At 44.5% G+C, this 26,996-nt stretch overlaps 2 protein-coding genes across 8 annotated transcripts in view; one reads left to right on the forward strand and one right to left on the reverse strand.

Annotated features, from left to right (window-relative positions):
- MED12L (mediator complex subunit 12L) overlaps positions 1–26,996 on the reverse strand; it is a 152,036-nt gene that overhangs the window by 56,736 nt on the left and 68,304 nt on the right. The gene's annotated exons all lie outside the window — the stretch shown is intronic.
- GPR87 (G protein-coupled receptor 87) lies at positions 20,056–22,439 on the forward strand. The gene is made up of 2 exons (XM_049803768.1): positions 20,056–20,092; positions 21,403–22,439. The coding sequence occupies exons 1-2, from the start codon at positions 20,056–20,058 to the stop codon at positions 22,437–22,439; spliced, it is 1,074 nt and encodes a 357-aa protein (XP_049659725.1).

Genomic DNA, 26,996 nt, shown 5'->3' on the forward strand with positions numbered 1-26,996 from the left:
AGGTAGATGTACGTCTTATTTAGCAATTTCTACTCACTACATCTTCTCCACTAGGCATGTTACATACTTTCCATAACTGTAACACCCTTTTACAACTGGAAACTGAACTAATCCCCAATCAGCTACCAGTTGGTTCCAAACTTCCCTATAAATCAACATTATCTCAAACCGTGTCTTCCCCTCAGGATTAAATGCTGCTCAGGAATTAATTCCTCTCTCCCCACACACATATACTGTTTAACAGGATTAATTTAGCTACTTTAGTAGGAGTAAATATATTAAATTCTTAGCTGCTAAAATAGTCACCACTTTAGCAACTGCTTAAAGAATTGTACGAGGAGTCTGAAAATGTTTCTCTAAGTCTGTTGACATAGCACAGCAATTAATGTAGTGAGTAGAGTTAACATCAGGAAAAGACGGTTTGTAAATCAGCTGTGATCTTCCACCAGGCAGGTGCCCATGGAAATGTGTGTTCCTGAACTTTGGGTATATTAGGGAAGAAATCAGCATGAAACTGTGCAGCTCAATCCTCCCTCTCACAAATGAATCACACCAGCATAACTAACATGGAGGTCCCCAGGACTCTCAGCACAGACTTACATTCAGCTCTGGATTTAAAAGTGGAACTCTGGCCCATTTTTGTGGTTATTACAGAGAAAGACAGTAACATAAAATGAGCAATATGGCAGTGATAAACTACAAAAATGCTGAAGAACAGAAAATTTATTCCACCGTGGAAGTTTGGGGGTTTTATTTTCTCATTTCTACTGCTGGTACTACAAGGCTCATTTAACACTGTGCACACACATACTGGCAGTACACACGGTTAAGTACTAAGAGGAGCCTGCATGTAAGGGTGGGTGTAACCACAAAACGGGCTGAGTTGCTCCTTAAATAAGGGGTGTGCCAAAGGTTTCAGAGGAGTCTTAATCATTTGTTTTTCAGCTGCTGCTTCTTAGGTAGGTAAAAGGGAGCCAGAGTTGCCAAACTCCGAAGCAGAGAAATGCAAGGTGACTGCACAGATGGGACATCTGGTTGATCCACTTTAAAAAGTTCCCTAAATTCTAACATTTGGGATTTTGTACTTTTCTTTTGCAAGTTTTTAGATCCCTGCCTCCAGGTGGAAGTAAGAATCATAACAGTTAAAATGCCTCAGAGTTTAAGTCTCTGCTTTTTAAGGCTCAGAAAAATAACCAAAGTAATACTTTGTATTTACAGCTAGCCAAAATGGAGACAGGTTTTGAGAACAGACTTGCATCAGAGATGAGGAAGCCATCAGCCTAGACCACAGGTAGAGATGACCAGCAGTATGCCATAGAAAGCTGCTCTTCTGGGCTCTCCAGATTTCTTTAGTGCAGTCAAGGAATTCATGTAATTCAGTAAAGTTTATCAGCGTATTAAATACAACAGTCACCATTTTTCCAAATCTCATTTTTCTCCCAACTTAACTTGAAAAGGCTGGTACTGACACTCAGGAGCTGCTGAGAGAAACCTTTCCTAGATTCAGCAGCTGTACAAGACAGAGTAAACGCATGTAACATTTCCACCTTATGTGTGCTTACTCCAGTCAATCACCACCATGAGGCAGCAGCAGGGCTTTTCCTTTCTGCATCCAAATGTTCATTTGCTTGGCTTGTCTACACTCCAGACTAGAAGCAACAGACAACCTAGAAGCTGGAAAACTGGCACCAGGCCTTAAACTTGTTCAGACAAATGAACCTTATTCCAGGCTCCTATGGCTGAGGATTCACACAAAAACTATTGACACTTATTCTAAACATTTTTACAGGTTGCTGGGTTCCCAAAGGGGAACTATAGAGCACTACTAGGCAGTCAAATTTTGTTGGAAATCAATCTTATTTCGGTACACAAAGGTTTACATATATTTCTTTGTATTTTTTTATCTTACTTGTGCTTCAGAAAAAGGAAATATATTATACCTTTGCCTAATACACTCACCATCTGGCCTTCCAGATTTTGTGTTGGACTGCCTCTCCTCAGAGGGACAGCAAGTTAATTCCTGAATGCCTAAAGGCAAATTCTGCACTTCATACGTACCCCGACTCTCTGGCACAGCAATACACATCCTTCCATCATGGCTCCTACAACTCTGAGTACTGAGAAAACTTTCATAATATAAAGCAGTACTTCAATTAATTAGAAATGCAAAACAACAATTTGCATCATGAACAAGAACTGGGAAGCCATGTCAAGCAACCAAGATTTTACCCATACGACAATACACAAACGCACAGAGCCAGGAGGTCGCATGGGAAAACTAAAGGCACTAGAATAGACCTAAGTCTATAGACAGGATCAGCCAGCCAAGGTGTGTAACTTCAGATTACCTATCAACATCATGTGAGGAACTCAAGGATAGAGGAAAAAAAGAAATGAGCTTTTAAAAAGTCAGTTCTTAACTAACTGACAGCCATCAAAACAGTCACTGAAGTAAATCACCTAAGGAAAGGGGATGTGTCAAACTCTTCCAAGACTTTTCCACTTAACAAAAGCACCTCCATCTTCTACATCTGAATGTATAACGCTGGAGGAATCCTCCCAGTGTTGCAAGCTCTAATCCTGCTACCACTTTCTATGTTTGAAAAAAATAAAAATCCAGTCTCATATATTATCCAGGTGGCTAATCTGCTTTTAAAATAACCCTGTAGTTCATATTGCTAAATATGATAGTAAAGCAGTTTTAGAATGAAGCAACACAATAATTGTTGTAATAAAGTTGTTCAGGCTCTTATGAAATCTGAGAATTGCTCTCTAATCACCAGAATACAAAAAGGGACATCCAACCTTTAAATAATGTGAACAATAGTAAAGTTACAGGTTAGCTTTCAGCTTTTCTTTACATCAGAGCTTCACATTTCTTTTGCGCTGTTTTTACGACAAGCTCCATAGCATTTCCTTTTCATGTGCCAGCTAGTCCTGACTTGCTCCAGCCTGAGAACAGCCAGACAACATGTCTGAATTAAAAGCCTGCTAGGGGATGCTATGACAGTGGTATCTAACCCATTAAGTCTTACCGATACACCAAATTACAGAGATTTTAAAGAAAAGTTAACGTGCCATTGCACCACATTCAAAAAACAAGCAAAAAAAAAAACAAACCCAAACCAAACTTTCTCATGTAGCTTTTATGAATCTATTTATTTTTTGACCACTGTTAACTCCATTCACAGAGTACCGACTATTAAATGCTTGGGTCTCTGTAAGAAATTAAATTATATTTTTTAAACATTTCAGTTTTCACTTCTAATTTTTTCCCTTCTTCCCCATGACATGTCCTGCAGCACTCTTTCTTAGACCCCAGCCTAAGACAACACCAGCATTAGAAGTGCCTGAAGAACAGCACGAATCAAACCATAATGCACTGTCATGCCATGTCTTGACTGAAGCCTGCAGGACTGAGACCAGAGGAGCAGGCACATCTGCCAGCACCAGCCCAGGGTCAAAACCATGCCCCTTGCCAAGGACACAGTACAGCACCCAGCTTGGGAGTGCGCAATCTTGTGCAAAACAAAAGTCAAGCGCATAACTTTCAGATTTAAGTTGTTAAAACTACTGTTTATGATCTATCTGCAAATCCGCTCCCAGCCCTCAGCCACGGTACTCAGACCTCCAGGTTCCCAAGTTGCTGGTCCCAGGGGTCTGCTGTTCCTCAGAACAGAGACTGGAGCTTATCACGCCCCCCAGCTGAGGGCCATGCTATCAGGCAGTCTGTGCACAGAAACACTGGAAGCAAGACCAACGCAGCATGAACGCTTTGTTCAGTGCCCAAGCTGTGAGGTCTCTGCTCCTCTAAGGACCTCTGACACTGAGATTTTGGGCTGTCCAAACATCTCAGAAAAGGACCATCTATTATGAAGTATCTCAATGGAAGAGAGAGGTTGATTTCTCCTGCAACTTCTGCAATATTTCCCCAGACACATCAAACTCTTCAGGAAACTTGAAGGACTACATGTAGTGTGGCCTCCAACAAGTGAGTGTCCACCATCACATCTGCATGAGTGTTCAGACATAGCTCTTGAGAGCCAGGTTTCTGAAGGATGGGAATTTTGAATAGTCTAATCCCAGTCAATTTTCAAGAACCCACCTTCACACAGCTCTCTCTCATGAACAGACATCCAGAGACAGGACTCAGCTTGACAGCATCAGGACTGTGAGCCCCGTTCACATCACTCATCGCCAGGGCCCGTGTGCCTGCTGGCAGCAAGTCACTTACTAGCAAGCCTGATCTCCAAGTGGTTCCTTGAAAGGCTGCAGTATCTGAGAGGTGAACCAAACAGCATCAAATGGGAAATGGGCCTGAGACATGTGGTGAAGATATCTGTGTGCACAGAACAGCAGTCACAGACCATGACACTACTCAGCTATACCGGGTACAGGAGTCCTTTGCACAATCAAGCTGCACAAGATACAGACAGAAAATCACTGCTGGTAATACCTGTGGGAAAAGACCAAGAAGTCGTCACCCTGTCAGAGCTTAAACTCACAGAGCTCTAACACAAGCACTGAGAAGTCCAAGTTGCAACAAAGCCAAAGAATAGACCCTTTGGACAATGGTTGTTTCATCAGTGACAAGTGGAGAGGAGACCACAGTGGCGAAAAAGTGATGCTAAGGTAAGATGCAAAGCTGAGTATAGACAGGTCTGACTCCAGCATCAAACACCTGGTATTGGAGAACAGATCTGAGAAATCCCCAAAAGGGCAAAGAAACAAAGAGATTTAAATGAAATCCCCCAAATTCTCAAAAGGACGGAGATGAGGCTAACCCCAAAATCAGCAGAGAATATGCACGGCACCCTGTCTTCAGGTAAACCAGATCATGCTGAAAGTCAACCAAAGAGCTCATAGTACAAGGCCCATCCAAAAAGCGATGAACAAAGGCAGATATTCTCATAGCTCTGGAGCCTCCCAGCTACCGCACAGCCACAGGAGAAAGGGCAAGACAAACAGTCTTGTACGCTCCCCAGAGGAAGAATGAGGTCTCCTACTTGACAGAGAGCAAAGACAGTGATTTACAGAGATAGGAGAGAAACACCTTGAAAGAGATTTAATGCTGAGAAATCAAGCTGTTTGCGTGGCTATGCAGTGAGCTGCACCATACCTGAGCTGCACTGATGATAGCCTTTACCACCATATCCCAGGGTGGCTCTCACTGCCCTCGCCACGGCTTAACTTAGCTCGAAGGAGCAGCCTACAAGACCATCAGTCAGGCACGTACTCCTGTCTTACACAGGCTCCACTCGGAACACAGAACTAGATCACCACAAGTAAAGTTAGGGTGGAAAATGACTGAAAGCCACGGAGGAAGTGAACCAAGGAAAGGAAAAACAGAAGGCACCATTAGTCTAGAAACAGGACAAGCAGTTGGGAGGGGAACAAAACACAAGCAGCTGCTAAACACTGCAGCACACAGGACAGCTGAAAGAAGGTGAAATGGTAGCTGGCACACACTGTCCTACGTAGCCACGTGCAAGGTCTGAGAGAGGCAGAGACTTCGTCAAGTCTCCTGTCCCTAACTGCAGAAAAAGCCTCCATCCTCAGGTGATGCAATGTGTGCACTCCAGTATGTGCATGCAACAGGAACCATCACTTAATGTCAGAATATCCAGTTTCTGAGATCACTTAGGCAGCTTGTTGTAATAAAGCTGAAAACATACGACAGAAGTGTAACACTTGTTCCTGCTGGCTTCACTGGCATTATCTGTTTTGCCTTGCAAAACCTGGTCTTCAAAGATGAGCCGAGTCAGAAGTCTCCTACAATCAGGAACTGTACCTGATTTAAGGGAGAGGTCCTGAGGCAAGTGGGAATTTTACAGTCTGCCCACTAGCAGAAATGTGGAAATTAGCACAGGGCCCCCCCTGGACACAGAGCCAGAAGAAGCTGTGCACCACTATGGGGAGGCAGCTGGTAGGTCCTGCTCCTGCTCTGCCTCCTCACAGGGTTCCATGCAGCTGTTAAGGGCACCTATGCAAAAGGCTGTCCAGTCTCAGAAGAGGGGGGCTGGGGATTCAGTCCCTCAGATTTGAGGAAAAAAGTAAAAAATGCGTATGGAGAAGTCCAGGCAAAACAGACAGAGCAGTCCAAGAAAAGTGACTTGGCAGACATTGCTCTCGTAGCACTAAGATTATTTTTCTTTTTCTCCTGAAGATTTAATGAGGGAGATACATATTTGCCTTTTTTTTTTTTTAAGAAGGTGGCAGAAATGAGACTTTAACCACTTCATCATCTACGGACACAAAGCAGAATTTTGTCCTGATATAACTACTCCCACGAGTATTTCAATGCTCTTAAAGCACTAAATTGTCTTGCTCTAAATCTGTGTACACCCAGGACCACTGACAGCAGGACTGCAAGAGTCAGTGGGCTCACAGTCAGAGTCTTAAAGAACATCATAACAGTAAAAAGTATGCAGTAAACAGTCTAGTCATTTTAGCTGAAATATTTAGTTACAGACTTAACATTTTGCTTTCATCCTACAGGCTATTTAGAAGAGAGGATCTGTTCAAAGCACAACATTAAAGATGTCTAAATATAGTCAAATTAATAATTGACAAGATAATCTCAATTAGCAGATATTTGCATCTATCCAGCACAAGGTTTTTCAGCATCACACTAAATTCACATTCACCCTGAAGACAAAACCATATTATCCGAAAGGCACAGGCACGGTTGCACAGGTTGCTGTAAAACACGACTTCAGACTGTTTGCAACGTCTCCCTGCACGAAGTCTGCTGCCTTTAACAGGCACTAACCCACCTCTCAGGTGAATCACTGTCTGCGTCCTGGGCGCCTGAGCTGCTCCGGAGCCAGGAAGTGAGCGGGAGCGCACCGCTCACCTACCCTGGCATGTGAGTCATTCCCAGGAATGAGAAAGCCAGTTGCTCCAGTTGCTCCTGGCCAGGGGAATTTTGACTCTCTGATCAGGTATCGCAAAAAAAGCCATCGGAAGCAAAAAAGCTTACTTCCAGATATGGTTTATTTAACTACCTTATCGCAAGAAATACTCTCATGCCTACTGTAGTTTCAAGATGGATTTTGGAGGAGTCTAAGGCACTTTCGAGATGCAGCTCAGAGACAAGCGGAAGGCGACCATGGTGACAGGTAAGTGATCTTTGACCATCTGAAAGGCATTTGATAGGTCGTTCTGTGAATCTTCTTGCTCTTAATCACCCTCAAGTGAAAAGAAGACAGGAATTAAGACGCAGTTGCTGAAAACCAGACTTGGAACCATAAACTGAGTATCAGATCAATTAAAAGTGTGAAAAGTTCTCAAAACAGCGCGACTTTAACTAACCTTTTATTCATTCATTAAACATTACGTGTTATCTTTTTGCCAATAGCAAAAAAATGGTTTTCTACTAATGATTCCTTCTAAGACATGAATCAAAGTGCAGGAGGGTTCATGGTTTCAATAACTTACTTCCTGGCAGAGCTTAATTCATATAAAGTAAGATTCAGTAACTATAACATCTGAGTTTGATATAAAAGGTTTGTACTGTATTCCTTTTCACCTCTTTCAGTAAAGGCAAGCATACTTGAATTCTCTTAATTATATTATACAGAATAAAGGTTCTCTTCCTTCATACTTCACTCAGATCATGTTAAAACTTGTCAGGTTCACTGGAAAAACCACATAGCTCCGAACAAGCAACTTACAAGCTATATGTCTGATTAGTCTCAAAGCAACTTACAAGCTATATGTCTGATTAGTCTCAAAGTTTGGGAAATATATAAGGCACTTTCAAAAACCTATGTCATTTAATGAGTATTTTAGATTGCAAAGGTTATTCTTAGTTACAAAGAACTGAAAGTAGCAGTGCAATTAAAGTTTTCCTACATTAAAAAATGACTTGCCGTTTGTGCATTATAGAGACTGTAGACATCTGCTTTCTCATTACATATGCTTGCTCTCGAAACTCTGGTGGTGTTTCACAGTTTTTTCCATCTTTTTAAAGAAGATTCTGCGATCTTCTTTTAAAAAGGGAAACCAGGAAACTCAGGCTGATGTCACTGATTCACTCCCAGAAGTACAGGCCCCGGATCACATGAAAGCGACCAGCATTTCTCTGGTTATGAGCTTGCTCCGGCGGGCACCTTACTCTTTGGGTAGGCAGCCGGCTCTCCTGCACAAGCCAGACCTTCTCCTCCCTCCCCACTCCCTACGGGGAGGGGGAACTGGCAGCACCTGGGGACAACCCCTCGGGAACAGAGGACACCGGTCAGCTCTTGCAGGAGGGAGAGGAGAGCAGAGGAGGCAAGAAAGGCCGAAGGATGTGCAGGGACCTCAGAAACAGAAAGCGTTTGTTTGCATTAGGGACGCGTGAGAAAAAAAAAGTAAATTTTCAGCAGCACCAGCCGCCAGTTCCTCCTCCCTCCCTCCCTCCCTCCCCACAGAGGGTTGCCTTTCCCAGCTCAGCCCTGCTGTCTCACCCTCAGCTCCCTCCCTAGCTGCCAGGGCCCCCCCGGGGCAGGGAGGGAGCGGGGAGACCAGCTCGCCCAGCACCTGCACCCCACAGCCCGTCGTGCGCTAGCACGCACCCGGCGCGCTGCTGGAGCACCAGAGCTCCCGGGGCACTGGGGCGTCGGGAGCCGCGTGGCCACACGGATCCCGGGAGCACGGCTGAGCCGGGAAGACACCTGGGCAGGGCAGCCAGACAGGGAACGAGCACTGGAAGGGAGGCAGCAAGTCACAGTGCAGAGGTGGTCCGACACCGGAGCAGCCCTTCGGAGACTAGATGCTCCCTCTCTACCAGAAAGCCTACTCCACTCACCACACGTAGCCCCAGATGAGATATATCCAGGAACGACTGAAGGGGGAAGCTCCTTCTCCTCTTTTAATGGCAAGTCCCTTGCTCACTTTGGCACCACAAAGTTCAGAAAGACCTCCTCTTCGACCAAGTGAGCGCTAGGAAAAGCCAGTCAAGACATCCACAGCAAGATTGTAGCATTAAATTTGAAGTGTGCAATATTTATTAAAAGTTTGGAACTAAGTGAAAATGCACATGACATAAACCAAGAGCTACAGATCCACCATACTGCTGTCAGCTATCGGGGCTCTGTAGGAAACCAGGCTGCAAGAGAGACTAACCCAAGTGCTGCTAAGCAAGCACTAGAGGAAGTCAGTGGTATTAATTCCTACGTTTCAGCTGTCTTCATCCTTCCCAACGCAAAAAATTACCATACCATCTTAAAAAAAAAAATTTGCACCCACAATAAACAAAAGTAGGCTTCCACATCTGACTAACACTGAACCTCACATGAGATACTACAATAACCACTACTTCTTGTTTTCCCTCAGGAAAATGTCAGTGACATATCAAAGTCACAACTGATGATGAGTAGTATAAATAGGGCTTGTATCACCTTCACCTCACCAGCAGCTTCTGCAGCTACACAAGGAACAGACAAGATCTGGCAAAGTAGTTGGGTCAGAGGAAGAGCAGCAGATCTCCACAGCCAGCACCCTGAAACCCTGCCCAGGATTTGCAGTCTGTCCGTTTCTGAGAACAGCAGACAGAGTGGGAACTCTCCAGGCTGCTCATGAAAAATCAGGGTTGCACCAGGCTGAACTTCTCCCAGTCATACCTCAAAATCCCCATGTCCTTTTCCTTCCTCTTTGAAATAGAGGGGTTGCTGCAAGTAGCTAACATGGTCAATTGTGTCGCAGCAATACATACTAAAGTACAAAAAAACAACAGTGGATGAGGAGTTGTCCTTTTGCAATATGAATTAGAATTGCATATAAAAAAAATCAACAGAAATTGTTTCAATGCAAAGTAAAACACCTAAAAGTGAGACTGGAATTACTTAAAAGTTTAAATGGCACTGCCTACGTGCATGTACCAATGATAATTCTTTTTTCCCCACGAGACATTCTTTCACAGTATCCCCTGTAGCATTTGCGAGACACGACAGATGCACAATAGCCAGAGCTACAACGGATGAAGGTGTAATGCGATCAATCACATACCTTCACTTTTTTTCTTTGTGACCCAGGCAACACCTTGACTGTTTTTAGTTTCATTATAAGCTTTTTAACTTGATGTTTCTCATGGCATAACACCAATAATCAAACCTAAAAGCTAATATTTTCAGGAAAAAGCTCCAACAAATCTAGCCTGACACCCAAGAGAGTCTTCGCCTTGCAGGCACGCTGCAGAGCGGAGGCCCCTCAGGAGCTCTGTGCGCTGCAGCGCAACCCGTGGAGCGGCTGCGTGGCAATGCGCTCCGCAGCAGCCCTGAGCAGAGCAGCCAGCTGCCTGCTCGCCTGTACAGAAGCCAGCTCCTCTGGAAGGAGCTCAAGACCACCCAGGCACCACATGCTGAAACTTAATAACCAGTTTTTGCTTTTTGCCCAAACTATTGTGTCCATAAAATTTTAAATTTAAAAGACTATGACTTCAGGATAATAAAGCACACTGGATAATTAAGGAACAGCCTGTGGAATTGAAGGGTGATTATTTGCCAAATATTTCCATACTGCCCGTTGTGCCAAAAACAGAGCCCACAAAAACACAAGCAGAACCAGAACAGAAAGGCTGGGAGCGCAGCTTGCGAAGACATTAAAAGAGGGAAAAAGTTGAAGTTATTCTGGAGAAATACATGCAAATGTGAACCTGCTTCTGGTCACCCCCTTGGAAGGGAAGACTAGAAATGTGACCTCGTGAGAGATAAAGACTGGGTCTTCCAAGCAGCAAAAGAGCTGTAATCCAATGGGATGGAAACAGGACAAAGTTTGCAAATGACACCAAACTGGGAGAAGCGGCTGATAGCCCAGGGGGTCGTGCTGCCATCCAGAGGGTCCTCGACAGGCTGGAGAAATGGGCCGGCAGGAACCTCACGCAGTCCAGCAAGCAGAAGTGCAAAGTCCTGCCCCTGGGGAGGAACAGCCCCCTGCACCGGGACATGCTGGGGCACCGGCTGGAAAGCAGCTCCGCAGGGAAAGACCTGGTGGACAAGTTGAACGTGAGCCAGCAGCCTGCCCTTGCAGCAAAGCAGGCCAACAGCCTCCCAGGCTGCATTAGGCAAAACACAGGCAGCAGGTCAAGGGAGGTGATCGTTCCTCCCGGCTCAGCACTGCGAGGACACACGCCTGCAGTGCTGGGTCCAGCTCTGGGCTCCCCAGTCCAAGAGAGACAGGGACATACTGGAGGCCAGCCCAGGGCCGCAAAGGCAACTAACGTACTGGAGCACCTGATGTACTGGAGGGGTTGAGAGAGTTGGGACTGTTCAGTCTGGAGAAGAGGCGGCTCAGGAGGATCTTATCAATGTGTACAAACACCTGCAGGGAAGACGCAAAGAGGACAGAGCTGGGCTCCTGTCCGTGGTGCCCAGTGCCGGGACAGAAGGCAGTGGGCACAAAGTGACACACAGGAGGTTCCACCTGAGAATAGGGGGTTTTGTTGGTGGCGATGTTTTGGTTTTGGTTTGTGGGTTTTTTAGTAACTGTGAGGGTGACAAAGCCCTGGAACGGGGCTCTCTCCACAGAGAGGCTGTGGAGTCTCCATCCTTGGAGATACTCACTGCCTGACCAGATGTGGTCCTGGTCAGCCAGCTGCAGCTGATGCTGCTCTGGGCAGAGAGCTGGAGCTGAGGAGCAACTGCAAAAGACGGTGTCAGGAAGGAGTCGAAAAGGCTGCAGGCGGAGGCTACCTGGACAGCAGGCAGCGGTGCCAGGGGAGAGGCCAGGACCACACTGCTCAGCACTTTGGGACTGCCATCTACACCTGAGCTTGCTGAGAGCGCTGCACGTGGAAGTCGCAACTTGCATGGCATGTTCTTAATGGGGCTTCAAAGAAAGCAGCTCTATAGGGTTACAATACAGCTTCCACTATCAGTAGGTTTTGTGCAACCAGAAACAACCATCAGCAGCATCTTCTAGAAAGAAGCATTCCAGAGTTAATCCTTTCCTCCCATCTAATTAGAGGGTGCCATACTGAGAAAACATTAATTATCCCAACTCTGCCAACCATTGCAGTGTGCTGCTCTCTTTTTTTTTTTTTTTAAGGAAAAAAAAAAAAAAAAAGGCAAGCAATTGCAACACATAACTCCTCTTCCACCAACAGCCATTTACCTGCTGCCCAATGGGATACTATTTCTGTTGGCAGTTCTTTCCTAACTCTTCATGTAAAAGCAACTGCAGCCTAAAGGAAATGTACTTTAGCACTACGCTTTATACTATGCTGCTTTAGAAACGACAGTCAAAGCGCTGGCCTCTTCTACAGAAAAGACCAGCCTGCATACAGCCAATTGCTGCAGTCAGCCTGCAAAGAGCAAAGCACAATACACAAGACCAGGACCCACAATAAATGTGTGACAGTAGTTTCTGCTTTTTGATCATGAAAAATGCACATGCTTGTCATTAATGTAAGAAAGGACTGGAAAGCATTTCTTCAACATCACTTAAAAACTATGATGCATATTCAAGAGGAAAGAGAATTTATGCATCTTTAGGTTCTGCAAATAAGTTTAAAAAATAAACAGCCTTACAGTAATGATTAATAACATTTACTAGATTTTGTAACCTCTGCATAGAAAATCTGATTCAAAGTAAGTAATACTAATCCATGAACTTTTAATGAGGAACAGTCCAACAGAAAGGGAAAAAAAAAAAAAAACAAAAACAAAAAACTTGACAGTTCAGGCAGCATCCCAAAAAGCTCTCATGTCAGAGCTATCCCACATAGGGGAAGATAAGGGTTCATAATCATTCACTTGAAATGAGAAAAAAATGAATGGCTACATTTGGATAAATATTCCAAAAGTGACTTTGAGAAAATTAGATATGTCCAAATAATTCTAATTTTTTTTAAGTGAGGAAATCATGTTATCCTAAGGGACTATTCCCCCAAAATTGAGACTTTTGCATATTAAACAGTATTATTTAATGCTTACTGCAGCATTCTTCTACACCCAGTTCAGGATCTTCTGCATGTGTAAAACAACTGAGTTACAGGTGCAAACTGAATGTGAGATTTCAGGCAATACCTACAGTAAAGCATGGGTAGAGACTGATGTAGAATGCATAAATGAGCACATTTAGCTGGTTACTCACATGCAAGGTAAACCTAGCATGGGCACTGAAAATATACATAGCACTTTTAGCTGTCACATACAAAGGACCAGGAAAGACTAGACCCCAAATTTCAGCAAGCGACTGCATGCGGGAAGCGCTGTAGGTTACAAGAATGGTGTACAGATAATTTTTTTGAGACACCTCTTGGGCAAAGTGACTGTGGGGAAGGAAGCGTGTCTCAATGCGGATGTGGAGGCACTGCTTCTCCCACATGTATACCAACACAGAGGGCAGCTCAGTGTTTGGCAGATGTTTCCATGGGGAGGTAGGCTCCCTAACCACTGGCATCACGTGTCTTCTACTGAAGACAAATGGATAGGATAGGGCAGGGACAGGATAGGATCCTGGAGAGAAGAGAAGCTGCTCTACCAGCTGAAGGCAGATGGACGCACGTTGCACTGCAGCACAGGACACTGTGCCATTCAGAGATGCGTGACAGAAAAGTTAGGCTGGAATTGAGGGGGAAGTTCAAGGAGGAACCTGAAAACCAAAAAGGGGGTTTTGTACTAGATACTGAAGCAGACGAGAAGCTTTCTGAGCAGAGGCAGTGGTTCCTGTTTCTGGATGTAAGTAGACAAGCACTGTAAGCCACAGCTGGAGACAGTTATACCCTAGTTGTTATTTTTCAGCCTCTCTGCAATTCAGTCAGTTAAGCATGGCAGCGTTACTTGCATTACAGGGAACTAGCACATACTGTCTGCATGCCCCTCCACCACCACACTCCCAGGAAGGCAGGCACCAGGAGCCGAGGGCACAAAGCCCCACGGAGGGCTATTTTCACCCTCTCCCCAGCCAGCCCACGTTGAAGCAGTTCCCAGTTTGAAGCAGCCAACATGGGCCAGCTGGCTAAGTCGGACACGCAGGGTGGTGGACACCACCATTTAGCTCAGCCAGCCCCAGGAGCTCCCCATCCCACCACACGCAGGGCCAGCAACACCAGGCTGCAGGGCGGGTGTCTCCCAGGATGGAGATCCGCAGCCTCCACGAGCAACCTGCACCCGTGTTTGACCACTCGCACAGTAAAAAAGCATCTTCTTGTGCTCAGATCTAATTTCCTGAGTCTCAGTTTGTGCCCACCACCTCCTGTCTGGATTAGTGGGCACCACTGAGAAGAAAGAGCTGGGCTCCCTCCCGCCAGGTAGCCATGCGGACTGTAGGAGCTCCGGAGCCTCCTCTGGCCCAGGCTGAGCCACCTCAGCTCTCCTAGCCCCTCTGCAGACAAAAGACACTATACTTGGTATATGATCACATCTGAACACAAGTGGCTGCGGTCCCGCAGTGCACAGGAGTCTCGGACTAACACAAACCCTGGCGCTAGGCTAGTTCTTGTCACCACTTGTGCTGCTGCCGACAGCATGGCATCTCTTGGCACAGCTGGCACCGAAGTACAGTTCCAAGGACAGGGATGTGACAGCTAGAAAAATACAAAAAAAAAAAGAAAGTGTGCAAAGCACAAGAAAGTGGTGCATACTCACTTGCCGTAGGTACAAATTCCAACAGGAACATCAAGTTATTCCACTATGCGTTAAGAGTACATTAACATACACTTTTACCAAAAGGTAGATGGTAGTTTTTAACAGAGGCTTCCGAGGAAGGAAAAGGTGGTAACATCCTGGTTATTGGGATTGGGCTCTCTTTAGTGAACAAGGAAAAGCGCTAAGGAAGATAAATAGATGCAAGAGTGGAAAAACTGAACATTAAGGCTTGCTCAGGTGATGCAGTATAGGAGCGGACTGAAATAAAGAAGAAAGCAGGGACACAGGCTCCACTTGTCTGCTTGCAGAAGCTTTATGCACAAGTACACTTACCCTGCAGTCTTCACCAATGCTTTTTTCCCCCTAAATCTTTAGAGTTAACTCAGTGATTTGGTTCTGATGGGCAACAGAAAAGAACATAATTGCAGCCAGCCAATAGCAAATTTAATAAACTGCCTCACATTTCTATTGTTTACATTAACTGTGTAATTTACCAAACTTTACGGTGATGAATGCAGATTGACTGGCAAGAAGCCACACATCAAAAAGTTATGTGCCCAAACTAAAAAAAAAAAAAATAATAAAAAAAAAATAATCACCTAAAACTCTGCAGCCCTGTCACCTAGAATATCTAGTCTAGTTCACAAAGAGAATTTTCTCATTTTTAAGAAGTTGTAAATAAGATGAAAAAAGAGCAATTAGAGTTGAGGATATAGAATCTCTTTAAACAGTGAGGCAACTTAAAGCCTTAGTCATTAGAAAAACTATACAGTCATTCCCTACCCATATGACACTGAAGTCTGCCATGCAGCCTATTATTTCTCATCTGAGGTTTTATCAGTCATGCATATAAACCAGTCTATCAACATTAGCAGTAAAAGATTACCTCATCTGTGAAACAGTATGTACTTATATTTAATGCAGTTGACAGCCTTTAGGGGAATGGTTTTAAAAGCTACTTGAATAAAGGAGCAGTTTCTAGTGCATCTTAAAAACCATCCAAGCAGAATATATTTATATGGAAGAATCAGACAGCTGGTTAGGATGAAATCGGTCAGAAGAAAAGCATCTGGAGAACCGGACAAGGAGCAGAAAACCAACCCTGCCCAGCACAGAAATACCATATTCAAACAAGTAAAAAAGCCACTATCAAGAGTCCATAGTCAGTGAACAATTATAAAATAACTTAAAATACTCTTTAAAGAGAAGGCAGTCTTCATCTCTCATTCCAAAAGAACACATGGAAAAGGGTGAATTCTCCATATGTGATAACTTTCTTCCTACTCCTAGAATCTGCAATATAGTGGTCTTTATCGAAAAAAATGAAGCTTCTGGAGTACAGGGATACACCAGATTTTACTCCAATGAACCTTGCTCACCCACCCTACCATGTAAATAACGAAGCCACGCTACTCCAAGTGCTCTGTCTACCACAGTACCCCTTAGCCTGGTAAGACCTAGGCAGGAAACTATGGAAACACCTTTGGACTGGTGAGCCTAAGGCAGGATCATCTCTGTGTATCCCAAAATTTTGTCACGTGACCAGGTCCATGCAGCAGGGGCCATCGTGGCTGCACTTCGCCGCCGCTCTGCACAAACCTGTTTAAGACTTTAAAGCTCCAAACTACAGCAGCATAAGGGAAAGTCTTTAGCACATAATTAGGGCAGCCATCAGTAGGTGTTGTCTCTAACCTCCACCCCGTGCATGCACCAAAGCCTCTCTGCTGAGCTCAGCTGTGCCAGCAAGGCAGGATACAGAACACTGCTAATGTAGTTTAGCTGTCACGGCTAACATTTGTGAAGAGTTTGCTGCTTTCTTTTTCCAACCCATACTTTGTCGGGATTTTTTTGAACCTGTTTTAACAAGAAAACCATCAGGAATAAGATGACGTAGAGATATCCATTCAGAGGCTTGATCCTTATTGGTCTGCAGGAACAACAAGCAAGCTCCCAGTATGGCTTCCAGGTGACCTGGATTTCCCTGGGCAATTAGAGTGTGGTCACATCTTCGCTGGCCAGGAAGATGCATGTGGCAGGGATCCCTGATGGTCAGTACTCTGGGCAGGAATCAGCAAGCCCGTACGGGATTCGCTAAAAATAAGCAGCGCTGACTTGAAAAGCATACGAGATGGGATGCTGCTGCTCCTGTCACCCACGCAGCGCCTTCCCATGCTGCATCCATAAGGGACAAGAGAGCCCAGCAACCGAGCAGCCAGGCTGCTTCAGCAAGCACAGGTTTTGCATAGACTGGGGAGATAAGCAGACCTGCACCTGAGCAGACGAGTTGCAGGGCAAGCACGGGAGCAGTGCTGACACTATCAAACCCCACCAGGCACTGGTGAGTCCATCAGAGACTGGGGACTGTAACACGTTGCCTGGATGCTAAGAAACATGCCTGCCCAGGCAGAGCCTTCTGTGACAGTGATTAGCCATTCCTGGTCCAAGTGATTGCAGTCCATCCTCTGCAGTAGTTTTCAGCTATAAAACGACGGGCTGAATGTCAAAAGTCAGACTAAGAGCCCAGTGGATTCAAGTAACAGCACCCAAGAAACAAAATACCACCCACAAGGAGGAAGGGAACTGAATTTTGATCCACACTGAATAGGGGCTTGAGAGTCTTAAGGATGTTGTGGATGGCCTGTCTCTGCTGACAGTCAAGCACAGGATGCAGATGGGAACGCCAACAGTACAAGCTAGAAGAAGAGACCAGAAGACAGCTAGGCAGAGATCCCCTGCAGCAAGGGAGCTTTCTCACCAGTGCCAGAAAACACCCGCCAGTTTTCTGATGTAAAACAAGAGATAGAACCTTTGGAGAGTGTAGGGGCTGTCTGTACATGAAGAGGCATTCACAGATACTACCTGCTGTTAGATTTTTATGGTCTCTTAGTGACAACATCCACCTAAAAGGACAGATGCAGAGGTGGAAAAAGGAAGAAGCCTTTTTTGACAGGATTTAGAGCAAATCCCTTTGGGACCTAGAGTAACTGACAGTACATGAGAAGTCCATTTAGCACAGATTTAAACCCCAGCTCCATCGAACGCTGCCATATTTCCCAGGGTTACAGCATGGGAACACAGGAGCCAGCAGTCGTACTGCCTCAAATCTCAGGCAACACAACTGATGCTTTATGAACTTCTCTGAACTGAGGACCTGGGAGATCACTTGCCTGAAGAGCCTGAGAGCTGGAAGCTTTCCAGGGACCAGGACCAGGAATTACGCAGACTTAAAAGGAACTCTGAAAAGCAGGGAAATAAGCATCTTATTTGCATATGAAGATAGATATGCATCTTTTCATAAAATCATGTATTCTTTTGATCTTGGTGCCTCCTGGGTAAAAAAGGATAGCTGCAATTTATAAACAACAGCAAAAAAGTAATAGGTTACTGCTTCTCAGACCAAGGGAAAACAAAATATCTAAAATAGCCCTGAGAATCTCATTGGGGACCCCAGTTATTATCAGAGCAAACAATGCCAGACAAGAAGCTAAACCAATAAAAAGCTTAGAACATCAGAATTAAAATTTCTACTGACACTTTAAAATGTAATGATTTCCTTTACTGCCATCTAGTGACAATTCAACGCAGCTTATAACACAGTGATAATTGCATAAAACAAGTTTAGATCTGCAAAAGGGCTTCAATAATTTTATCATCTATTCATTCCCATAAGAGAAGCAGTCAGTCTAGTGTAATTGCTGAAATCTGAACTATTTTGCTAGCTTTCCTATCAAAACTTGTAAACAGAAAGTGAAGCATGGAAAAATTAATGCATTTGCACACTGCAAGAGTAAAGCAATAATCTGGAACGTAGTCTTACAAATCGGTATTGTCAAAATTACTTGGAACAATCCCATCAGAGCACAAATTAGATTCTGCAGCTTTTCAGTATTCCCTGTAGGCTGACTTCTGAAGCACTTCATTCAAAACCATGAGAAAGGAACAGGAACTTAAAATTTCTATAATGTACCCAGCAAACTGGGGTAAAGTTATACACGCACCTCTCATAATTACATATGAAACTTTTTTACTTCAAGAAGTGAGAAATTATAAACTTTAAAAAAAATTCCACTCTCAGGCATCCATCACTGAAATGTCCAAGACTGAAAATAAACAGAAGACGTCCAAGCAGGAGATGTCGCGAATAAGGTCAAGGGCCTTTACCAAGGAATAGGAAACCAGCTGTAGTGGCAGATCATAACAAAGGCATGAAATCATTAAACCAGCATGTTCCGGCAGTTAGGAGACAAACTTCACCTACTGCAGAAACTGGGGTGGTATGTTTGCAGATACTTGAATGCTAACCTGTTTTTAAAGCTGAGAATGGTGGTGTAGAAATACCTGCCTGGAAACTATCAAACGCAGTACCAATTTAAGAAAACATTCTTGGCCAGGCTGTTAGAGGCTCACTAGTCACAGCCCAGGTTTTTGCAAAGGTTTGGTCAACTTTTTTGAAAGAAATCAGAATAAGGAAGACAAGTTTGAAAACTTGAAATCCAACATATTTTTACAGAAGTTAACGAACTCGAACTGAAGTTTGCTGGCACAAAAAACCCACAAGATCATGCAGCTAAGGACAATAAGCATTCTGGCTACACACTGGCACCGATCCCTGTGAAGCACCGAGGGGACAGAAAGTGTGTCAGAGCTGATCCCAGCACAGCCGTTTGCTACCTACCTGGTGCAGATGAAAGGAGGAACTGAGGAAGTGAGATCCCAGAAAATGTTAGATGAGGTGTTTTAGTGGTGACAAGGAACCCAACCACCACAAGCTTTTCTTAAACCTCATTTGTAAAACAGTGCACAGTGTTTGTCAATGGGATTCAAACTGGAGCAGATACAGAGAAGGGCTGGTGTCTTCAAGTCTTACAGAAATATGAGAAGGGTTTGGGCTTGCTTCATCACAGCAAGTGAAGTTTCAGTAGAGTAAGAAACACGCAGAGCGCTAAGTATCAGAGATGGAGACAGGTTCTTCAAATGAAAGGCACTGATACAAGAATATGAGACAGAAAGTGGCCCCAGAGACATTCAGGCTGGAAACTAGAATAACGTCGCTAAATATGACAGCAATAAGGCTCCAGCACAGCTCTGTTAGTGAGGTGGAGAAAGGGAAGTAGTTTTAACAGTGAAACTGATAGGCTTACAGATACTAACATGGCAGGATTGCCTGCAACAATGCAGCAGATGCCCAGCTGTAAGTGAAGCTGTGGCAATGAAGACCTTGACAGCAGAACAGCTGTGCAGTATCCAGAGATCAGACACCAGCACGCCTCAGCCCTTCCATTGGGAATTCTGGAGAATGCTCATTGCACAAAGCTCCTCTCCATGCTGGCAGGAGGAGGGTGGGGTCTTCTGTTTTGCTTTGGTTTTAATTCCAATTTCTTTTCCCCAGAATGTAATGCTGGCACAGCCCATGCCGCATCCTGGATCTACGGCTGCCAGTGGGATTCCTGAAAAGCATTTCAGCTGAAAACCTACAGCAGCGCAAATGATGGGGTACAATTTGTCCTATGGAAAACTGCCAGGTAAAATAATGTTGGAGATTTAAGTGATTGAGAAGTGTTTACTGTATTACCATCAGTTCCTACCAACATTTTAAAGAAGTCATTTCAGAAAAGGCTAAGTGCTGCCCCCGTGGCTGTCAGTCCGGGTTTAACACACCAGCCAAGTTCAGAGTATAAACATTATGAAATAAAATGTGCTATAGTTTTATGAGAGAATTTATAAGTCTGAAGTTTTTTCACAAATATTTACACACGACATCTTAAAATCCCCAGAGAATACGTTTACCTAAGCTAAGTTTTAAATTAGGGTTTTAATAGCCCCAAAGAGTCTCCCCAGAGTCCTATCTCTTGATAAACAGACCATCCCAGCTCACAAGTTGCATTCTGTCAAGGTAGCCAAGAGCTGACACCCTGTAATTTTGGTTAAAAGTTTGTTCCCGACATGCCTTTGCCCACTCCCCAGCACAAGAGCGGCGGCGGGCAGTGCAGACCTCGGCCTGCAACATGGCGAGTGCCCAGCTCCGCTGGGATGGCGGGTGGATTCCGGGAACTCAGATCCTTCTTTGCATTTCACTAACCGGGCTCACCGGTTCTCTCTGCGGAGAATTTCCAGGCTATTTACCTTCTTCAGATACCGCAAAAATGATTCCTCACACAAACCCACCCCGCCGCTCCTGCCACTGCTCCGGCAGCCGGCGCCGACCAGAGCCCCCCAGGAGCAGGCGTACCCGCCATGTCTGCAGAGCGGGTCCGGCAGGCAACCGCCCCGTCCCGCCGCGAGGGAGGACGCCGCCGGCACGGCCGCGAGACCGGGCGGTAGGGAACGGCCCCCACGCACCGCGCGGCACCCGACCCGGGCCGCGGGCCTGGCCTAACGGCTCCTTCCGACCGCCCAAAGTCAAAGCGCCTTCAGCAACGGAAGGGCCGCGCCGCTGCCCGCTGCCATGTCCACCCCGCCAAGCCGGGCTTGCCGCTCTCCTCACCCGCAAGGCGGCGGCGAGGGCAGCCCCGCAGCTCGTCAGCCATACGGGAACCTCGGGAACGTACGCACGCTCGCATCCTGCACTTTCTTCCCGTCAGATTATTTGCAGGAGCACCTTTGTATTTCGGCAGAAAGCACAGACATCACGCTCAGAGGTTAGCAAGCCACAGGTGCGTTTATTTTGACATGTGTGCTACTTAGCAGCATCGTTTTAAACCCGGGTTTTCCCCGAGCAGCCTCCAGACTTGCCCAGAGATAGGACATTTTCTAGAGGACAGTTCTAAAACGGCCCCATTTGTAAAAGGCTAGAAACGTACTTTAAACTTGTCGTTCTCCCTCATTCCCACAGATGATCGTCTGAGCCAAGACAACAGCACCTCGCCCAACGCCACAGCAGGCTTACTGGGGAACTCCACACACAACGAATTCACCACCATCGTCTTGCCTGTGCTTTACCTCATCATTTTCCTAGCAAGCCTCTTGCTGAATGGCCTAGCAGTGTGGATTTTTTTCCACATCAGAAATAAAACGAGTTTTATATTTTACCTCAAAAACATCGTGGTTGCAGACCTTCTCATGACACTAACGTTCCCGTTCAAGATAATCCAGGACTCGCAGCTGGGACCGTGGCACTTCAACTCTTTCCTGTGCCGATACACCACAGTTCTGTTCTACGCAAACATGTACACCACGATTGTGTTCCTCGGACTCATCAGCATCGACCGCTACCTGAAAGTAGTGAAACCTTTTGGAGACTCCAGGATGTACAGCATCACCTTCACCAAGATCTTATCTGCCTGCGTTTGGGTTGTAATGGCTTTCCTAGCTTTACCAAACCTGATTCTTACAAATGGCTACCCGACAAAGAAAAACATAGACGACTGCATAAAGCTGAAGTCTCCCTTGGGAGTCAAGTGGCACACAGCTGTCATCTACATCAACACCTGCATGTTTGTAGTGGTGCTGATAGTACTGATAGGATGTTATATTGCGATATCCAGGTACATTTATAAATCGAGCAAACAATTTATTAGCTCATCAAGCAGAAAGCGAAAGCATAATCAAAGTATAAGGGTTGTTGTGGCTGTATTTTTCACTTGCTTTCTGCCATATCATTTGTGCAGAATACCCTTTACTTTTAGCCATCTAGATAAAATTTTAGATGACTCTGCACATAAAATCTTATATTATTGTAAGGAAATGACACTGTTCTTATCTGCATGCAATGTCTGTCTGGATCCAATAATTTACTTTTTCATGTGTAGATCATTCTCACGAAGGCTGTTCAGAAAATCAAATATGCGAACCAGGAGTGAGAGTATTAGATCACTTCAGAGCGTAAGAAGATCAGAAGTGCGCATATACCATGAATACACTGATGTCTGAAGTCACCCACGCAGAGACTTTTGCTAATTTGTGAGAATATTTGTATATCATGTAAATAAAACATATCTTTGAGTATCTGACCATGGAAGTTCATTAAGGAATGTGCAGACATGTACAGCTTTTCCATTTCAGCTTACTAACATCCATCTCAAAATTCAAAAGCTTAAATCCACACAGAGATCAGGTTCACTTCAGAGGGGCTTTGGGGGTTGTCTTAGTTGTTTTTTTTTAAAGGCCAACAGAAGCTAAGGACGCCTTAGCTCAGAAAGCAACCTGCAGCTCCAGGAGGCTCCAGCTGCAATGGACAAGCCCCAGCCTCGGAGCAGGATCTAACATCCCCGGGGTCCGGCAGATGGCCACGGAAGGACTTGCAGTAGGTGAAATAGAGGGGAGGAGGTGGCACACACTCCTGTGGAGACCCCTCGGTGCAGTCGCAGGCAGGGCAGCTGCTGGGACAGGGCAGCCACAGGGCTCCGTCTGCAGAAACAGCACTTTGCCGCTGGCCGACAGCATCTCGGCTTTTCCTCTTGGGCATTTGAGGTGCTGGCAGCACCGCTTCGTCCACAGATCAAACCTACCAAAGTGCTTCTCAGCCCTTTCAATATGCATCTTCTGCAGTGTAGTGCAGTTGAACAAACAGAAGATGGCAATAGTCCATCATCAAGTGCCTTATTCATATAAGGACTTTCCTTTTAATATAGGAGAAAAATGGTTTGAGAAGAAAATCCTGAAAATGCAGTATTCAAATAACAAGATAAAATACTGCATGAGAACACCTCTGATGAAGTTTTCTACTGAAACAAGGGGGTTTTTTTGTTGTTTTTTTTTTTAACACTGTTAGTTTAGGTTTAGATTCTGTTTTATGCATAATGAAAAAGTTCAAGTGTAAGTATTGTACTGTTTGGATTACACATTTGGATTAATGCAAGTATTCTAAAACTACTTACATTGTTCAGGGGGATCACTTCTGGAAAGGAAGACTGGGGATTTTGGATATTTATCCTACTTTAAATAAAAATATTTTAAATGGGTAAATACCACAGAATAAACCCTGTTTTCCAGTTGGCTCTGTAGAAAACTGTCTTCACACACAACCCCAAAGGCTAGTTCTGGGATCAAATTTGCCATTTTGTACTTTTAGGGTTCTATGCACATACAAAAGCGTATTAAGAGAACCATTCTGGGGACCAGGTTGCATAGTTTAAATTCTTGTAAGCACCAAATTAAATGGAACGGCATACTGGGTTGCTTTTGTGAAATGGCAACATTTAGGACTGCAAGATCAGTTATGTGCACACAGACTTTAATAACCAAAGAGTCTTATTAGGTCTTATATGGTTAAACAAAACCAAGACAGAGTGCTTCTGCTCTCCCTTTTATGATGCAAGTAATAGTAAATCACAGAAGGCTTTATGGCTTGTTAAATTGTGCTCGATAATTACTGTGTTAAATTCATACACACACACCACCCTGGTCTCTGCTTTGCAGCTATTCCCCTTTTAACACCTTTGCAACACCCATAGGAACAAGCAGGTACACACAGTTTGTCTTTTCCACTAAGGGAGAACACTATACAAAATCTTCCAATAACAAGGTCACTTATTTATGAGGGTGTAACTTCTTCCCCCCCACTTTGTGCCCTCCCCTCCATGTGCACATTACCCTGCTGCAAGGGTGGCTCATGCTACTGCACGTTCCCTGATGTGTTCCATGGGCTCAGCATGCAAGATAGATGGGTATAGCTGTATTTTTACTTTCTTATAGCCTTCTCTAGTATTAAGCTTTTGAGCTGAGTTTTTCTGTGTACTATAAAGCCTATCTTGATTTACCCAAAATCATCTTTTGTCTTGCAAGAAGGCGTGCAGACCCATTACAACAGGTTTTACATCTGCTGGGAGAGAGATGCTAGGCTCTGCTGTCAAAATGTCAACGATTACATCCCTTACCAGATGGAACTACAGTCAAGTCCATTACTAGTAGATAGGTTATTTACAGAATAACCACTATCCTACAGATGAAGATGGCTCTTACCGTCTTCATTGCCCACTACTGCTCAGAAACCATCACCACTTGCACTGTTTGGAACCAAAGCTCACGAGCCTGCTAGACTTAAGGCTACTCAACCACAGTCAGGCTACACATTTCCACCAGTCTCCCTGATGCCCAGTTTCATCCAGGTTCTTCCATTCTCAGCGGTGCTCCAGCTCCTCCTTACCATAAACAGACAGCCAAGTCTGTGTCCCACATGCTTCGCTAAATCCCATCAGAAGCAGATCACAGAACAAGCGCACACCTCCTAAGATTGAATTCAAATATCCTGACTACTAGAAATATTTCAAATATACAGTATAGCAGAGTATTTCTATACATAATATACATACACACACTCACTCTATAGGATTCATTGTATATATGCAGAGCAAGAAAGCTTGAACCCGCCTCAGAATTGTAACATTTTTCCAGGTGGATGGTGGACTTCCTACCCAACTCCAGCAAAGGACAAAGAGCTACTTCAGCGGACACATCCCTGTTTGTTCCTAACCAGGGACACAAAGGACAGGTGAGGAGACTGCATACTAGGTGTACAGGATCCAGGATTCTCCACTCGCACAACGGTGCGCACCAAATGGTGAAGCTCAGCGATGCTGAAAACACGACCAGATGGCCACCTACACCTCTTCTAGCATGCTGCATACTCTCCTTACAGGATGCGCATGCACACACACTACACTTTCTCACTACCCACTTATTTTTTAACTAAATGCTGCATTTACATAGGATTTCCTCCTAGGAAAAACAGTACTGCTGTGCCCTGGTAAGATTTTTATATGAAAAAATCTATTATCCAAAGCAACTGCACCCAGGGTGATGCCCTCCAAAGAATGGCCTAAAGATACCCTTTCCAGGGGACAAAGAGATAAAGCAACCAGTAGTTTCTGGAAAGTGTGGTCCCACCTGGGAGTAGTGGGTCATCCATATGAAATCCTGCACTGGGAAGGGAAGATGCAGCCACACACTCCCAGCACACAGACCAGCCAGAATGAGTCTCTGCTCTGAAGCCCGACAACTGCAATACATACAACACTTCACTGTAAAAACGCCCCCCCCAAATAAGTTTACTTTATCTTGACAGGATGTATCTGTGACAATCCTTTATCACTGGTTTATACATGCACTTACATATACAACACTTCTCTGAAGATACTGTTTGTGAAATATTTTCCCAGGGCTAAAAATGAATTATAAAACAATATCCTAGTCTCCACATACCAGATAACTATATTTAAATTGTCTGAATTTGACATGGAATTTTGGTCCTTAAAAGTTCTTCTTGAAAGAAAAAGGTACAAGAAAGTTCGTAGGAAAAGTCTCAGGCCCTGATCTATTGCTGTCATTTCAGAGAACCACCTCAGGACAGAAGCATATGTAAATTTTTATTGTGCAGTCTGAGACTCCCATTTTTTTACAGGACACTATATGTGCAACTTGGTTTTCCAGGTGGAGGCAGGACAGCAGATCAGACCCAAGAATGCAAGGAGCATACAGTTCATGAACATTTGTGATTTTTTTTTTTTTTTTTTTTTTTCATTTAGGAAGCTTTGCATTACATTGTAACTGACCAGCCCAGCCAGAACTCTCCATGCCATGGGGTTATCGTGGAAGAAATGTTACTTGAACACGTACTTACAGACAGCTTCAGACTGCTACTCGTGCAAGATTTTTGTCGCTATGTTTATTATGCCCTTTACTTTCGAGGTTTCTCTAGCAATAACATTTACTGTGGCTTTCTACCAGCGCGGCTTCCTAGGCATCTTAAAAAAGGAAACTAAAACCCCCAAAGTTCTAAAAATGTATCTTTGTATTGATGCACACCAGAATGTCACGAATTAAGCAATCGTAATTGCTTAACTAGTGCCACTGTGACTGGACTTACTCAAATGTGCGTCACTTCCATTCCTCAGCTCTCCCCACTGGACCCTGTGCTGCCCCATCACACAAAATGTTTGCATTGTGAACGACAGCAGTGCCATCTGAATGTGACCAGAGACCCGATAACTAAGTTAACTGAGATAACTAAGATAACTGAGAACTAGGGTTCTCAGAAGGCCTCAGAAGGCTATTCAACAATGACCCATAGACAGCCATCTGTCAGCAAAACAAAACTAGGCATAAAGTGTTTGCCAGCAGCTTTGATAGGGTAAAAAACAAAATTCAGAATTCCTGCGATACTTTTGTAATTAGCATGTCTTCTAGTAGTATTATTCTATGAAAATATTTACCTTATTCATCCTGCTTTTATTAATTCACAGAGCTTGGCCACAGATATAATACAATCTATGTGTTTTCACATTTAGTAGGGTTGGAAGCACTGACTGATTCATTAGAAGTTTTTGATGACGGGGCACAGACCTATAAGAAGATTAGTAGTCAGAGATACTGCTTGTATATGGCAATGGTTTGGTGGTGTAAGATCCTTCACTTAGAAAAACCAAGTCTGAACCTGTCAGCCCCGTTCCTGTTAGCAAAGACATCAGAGCTGCCATCCCAACTTGCACT

The sequence above is a fragment of the Accipiter gentilis genome, chromosome 6, assembly GCF_929443795.1.
Source record: "Accipiter gentilis chromosome 6, bAccGen1.1, whole genome shotgun sequence".
Lineage (NCBI taxonomy): Eukaryota > Metazoa > Chordata > Aves > Accipitriformes > Accipitridae > Astur > Astur gentilis.

Coding starts and splice junctions, on each gene's coding strand:
- GPR87 (XM_049803768.1), top strand. CDS start 20,056: ATGATGGGGTACAATTTGTCCTATGGAAAACTGCCAG. Junction 20,093..21,402: donor GTCCTATGGAAAACTGCCAG/GTAAAATAATGT, acceptor TCATTCCCACAG/ATGATCGTCTGAGCCAAGAC.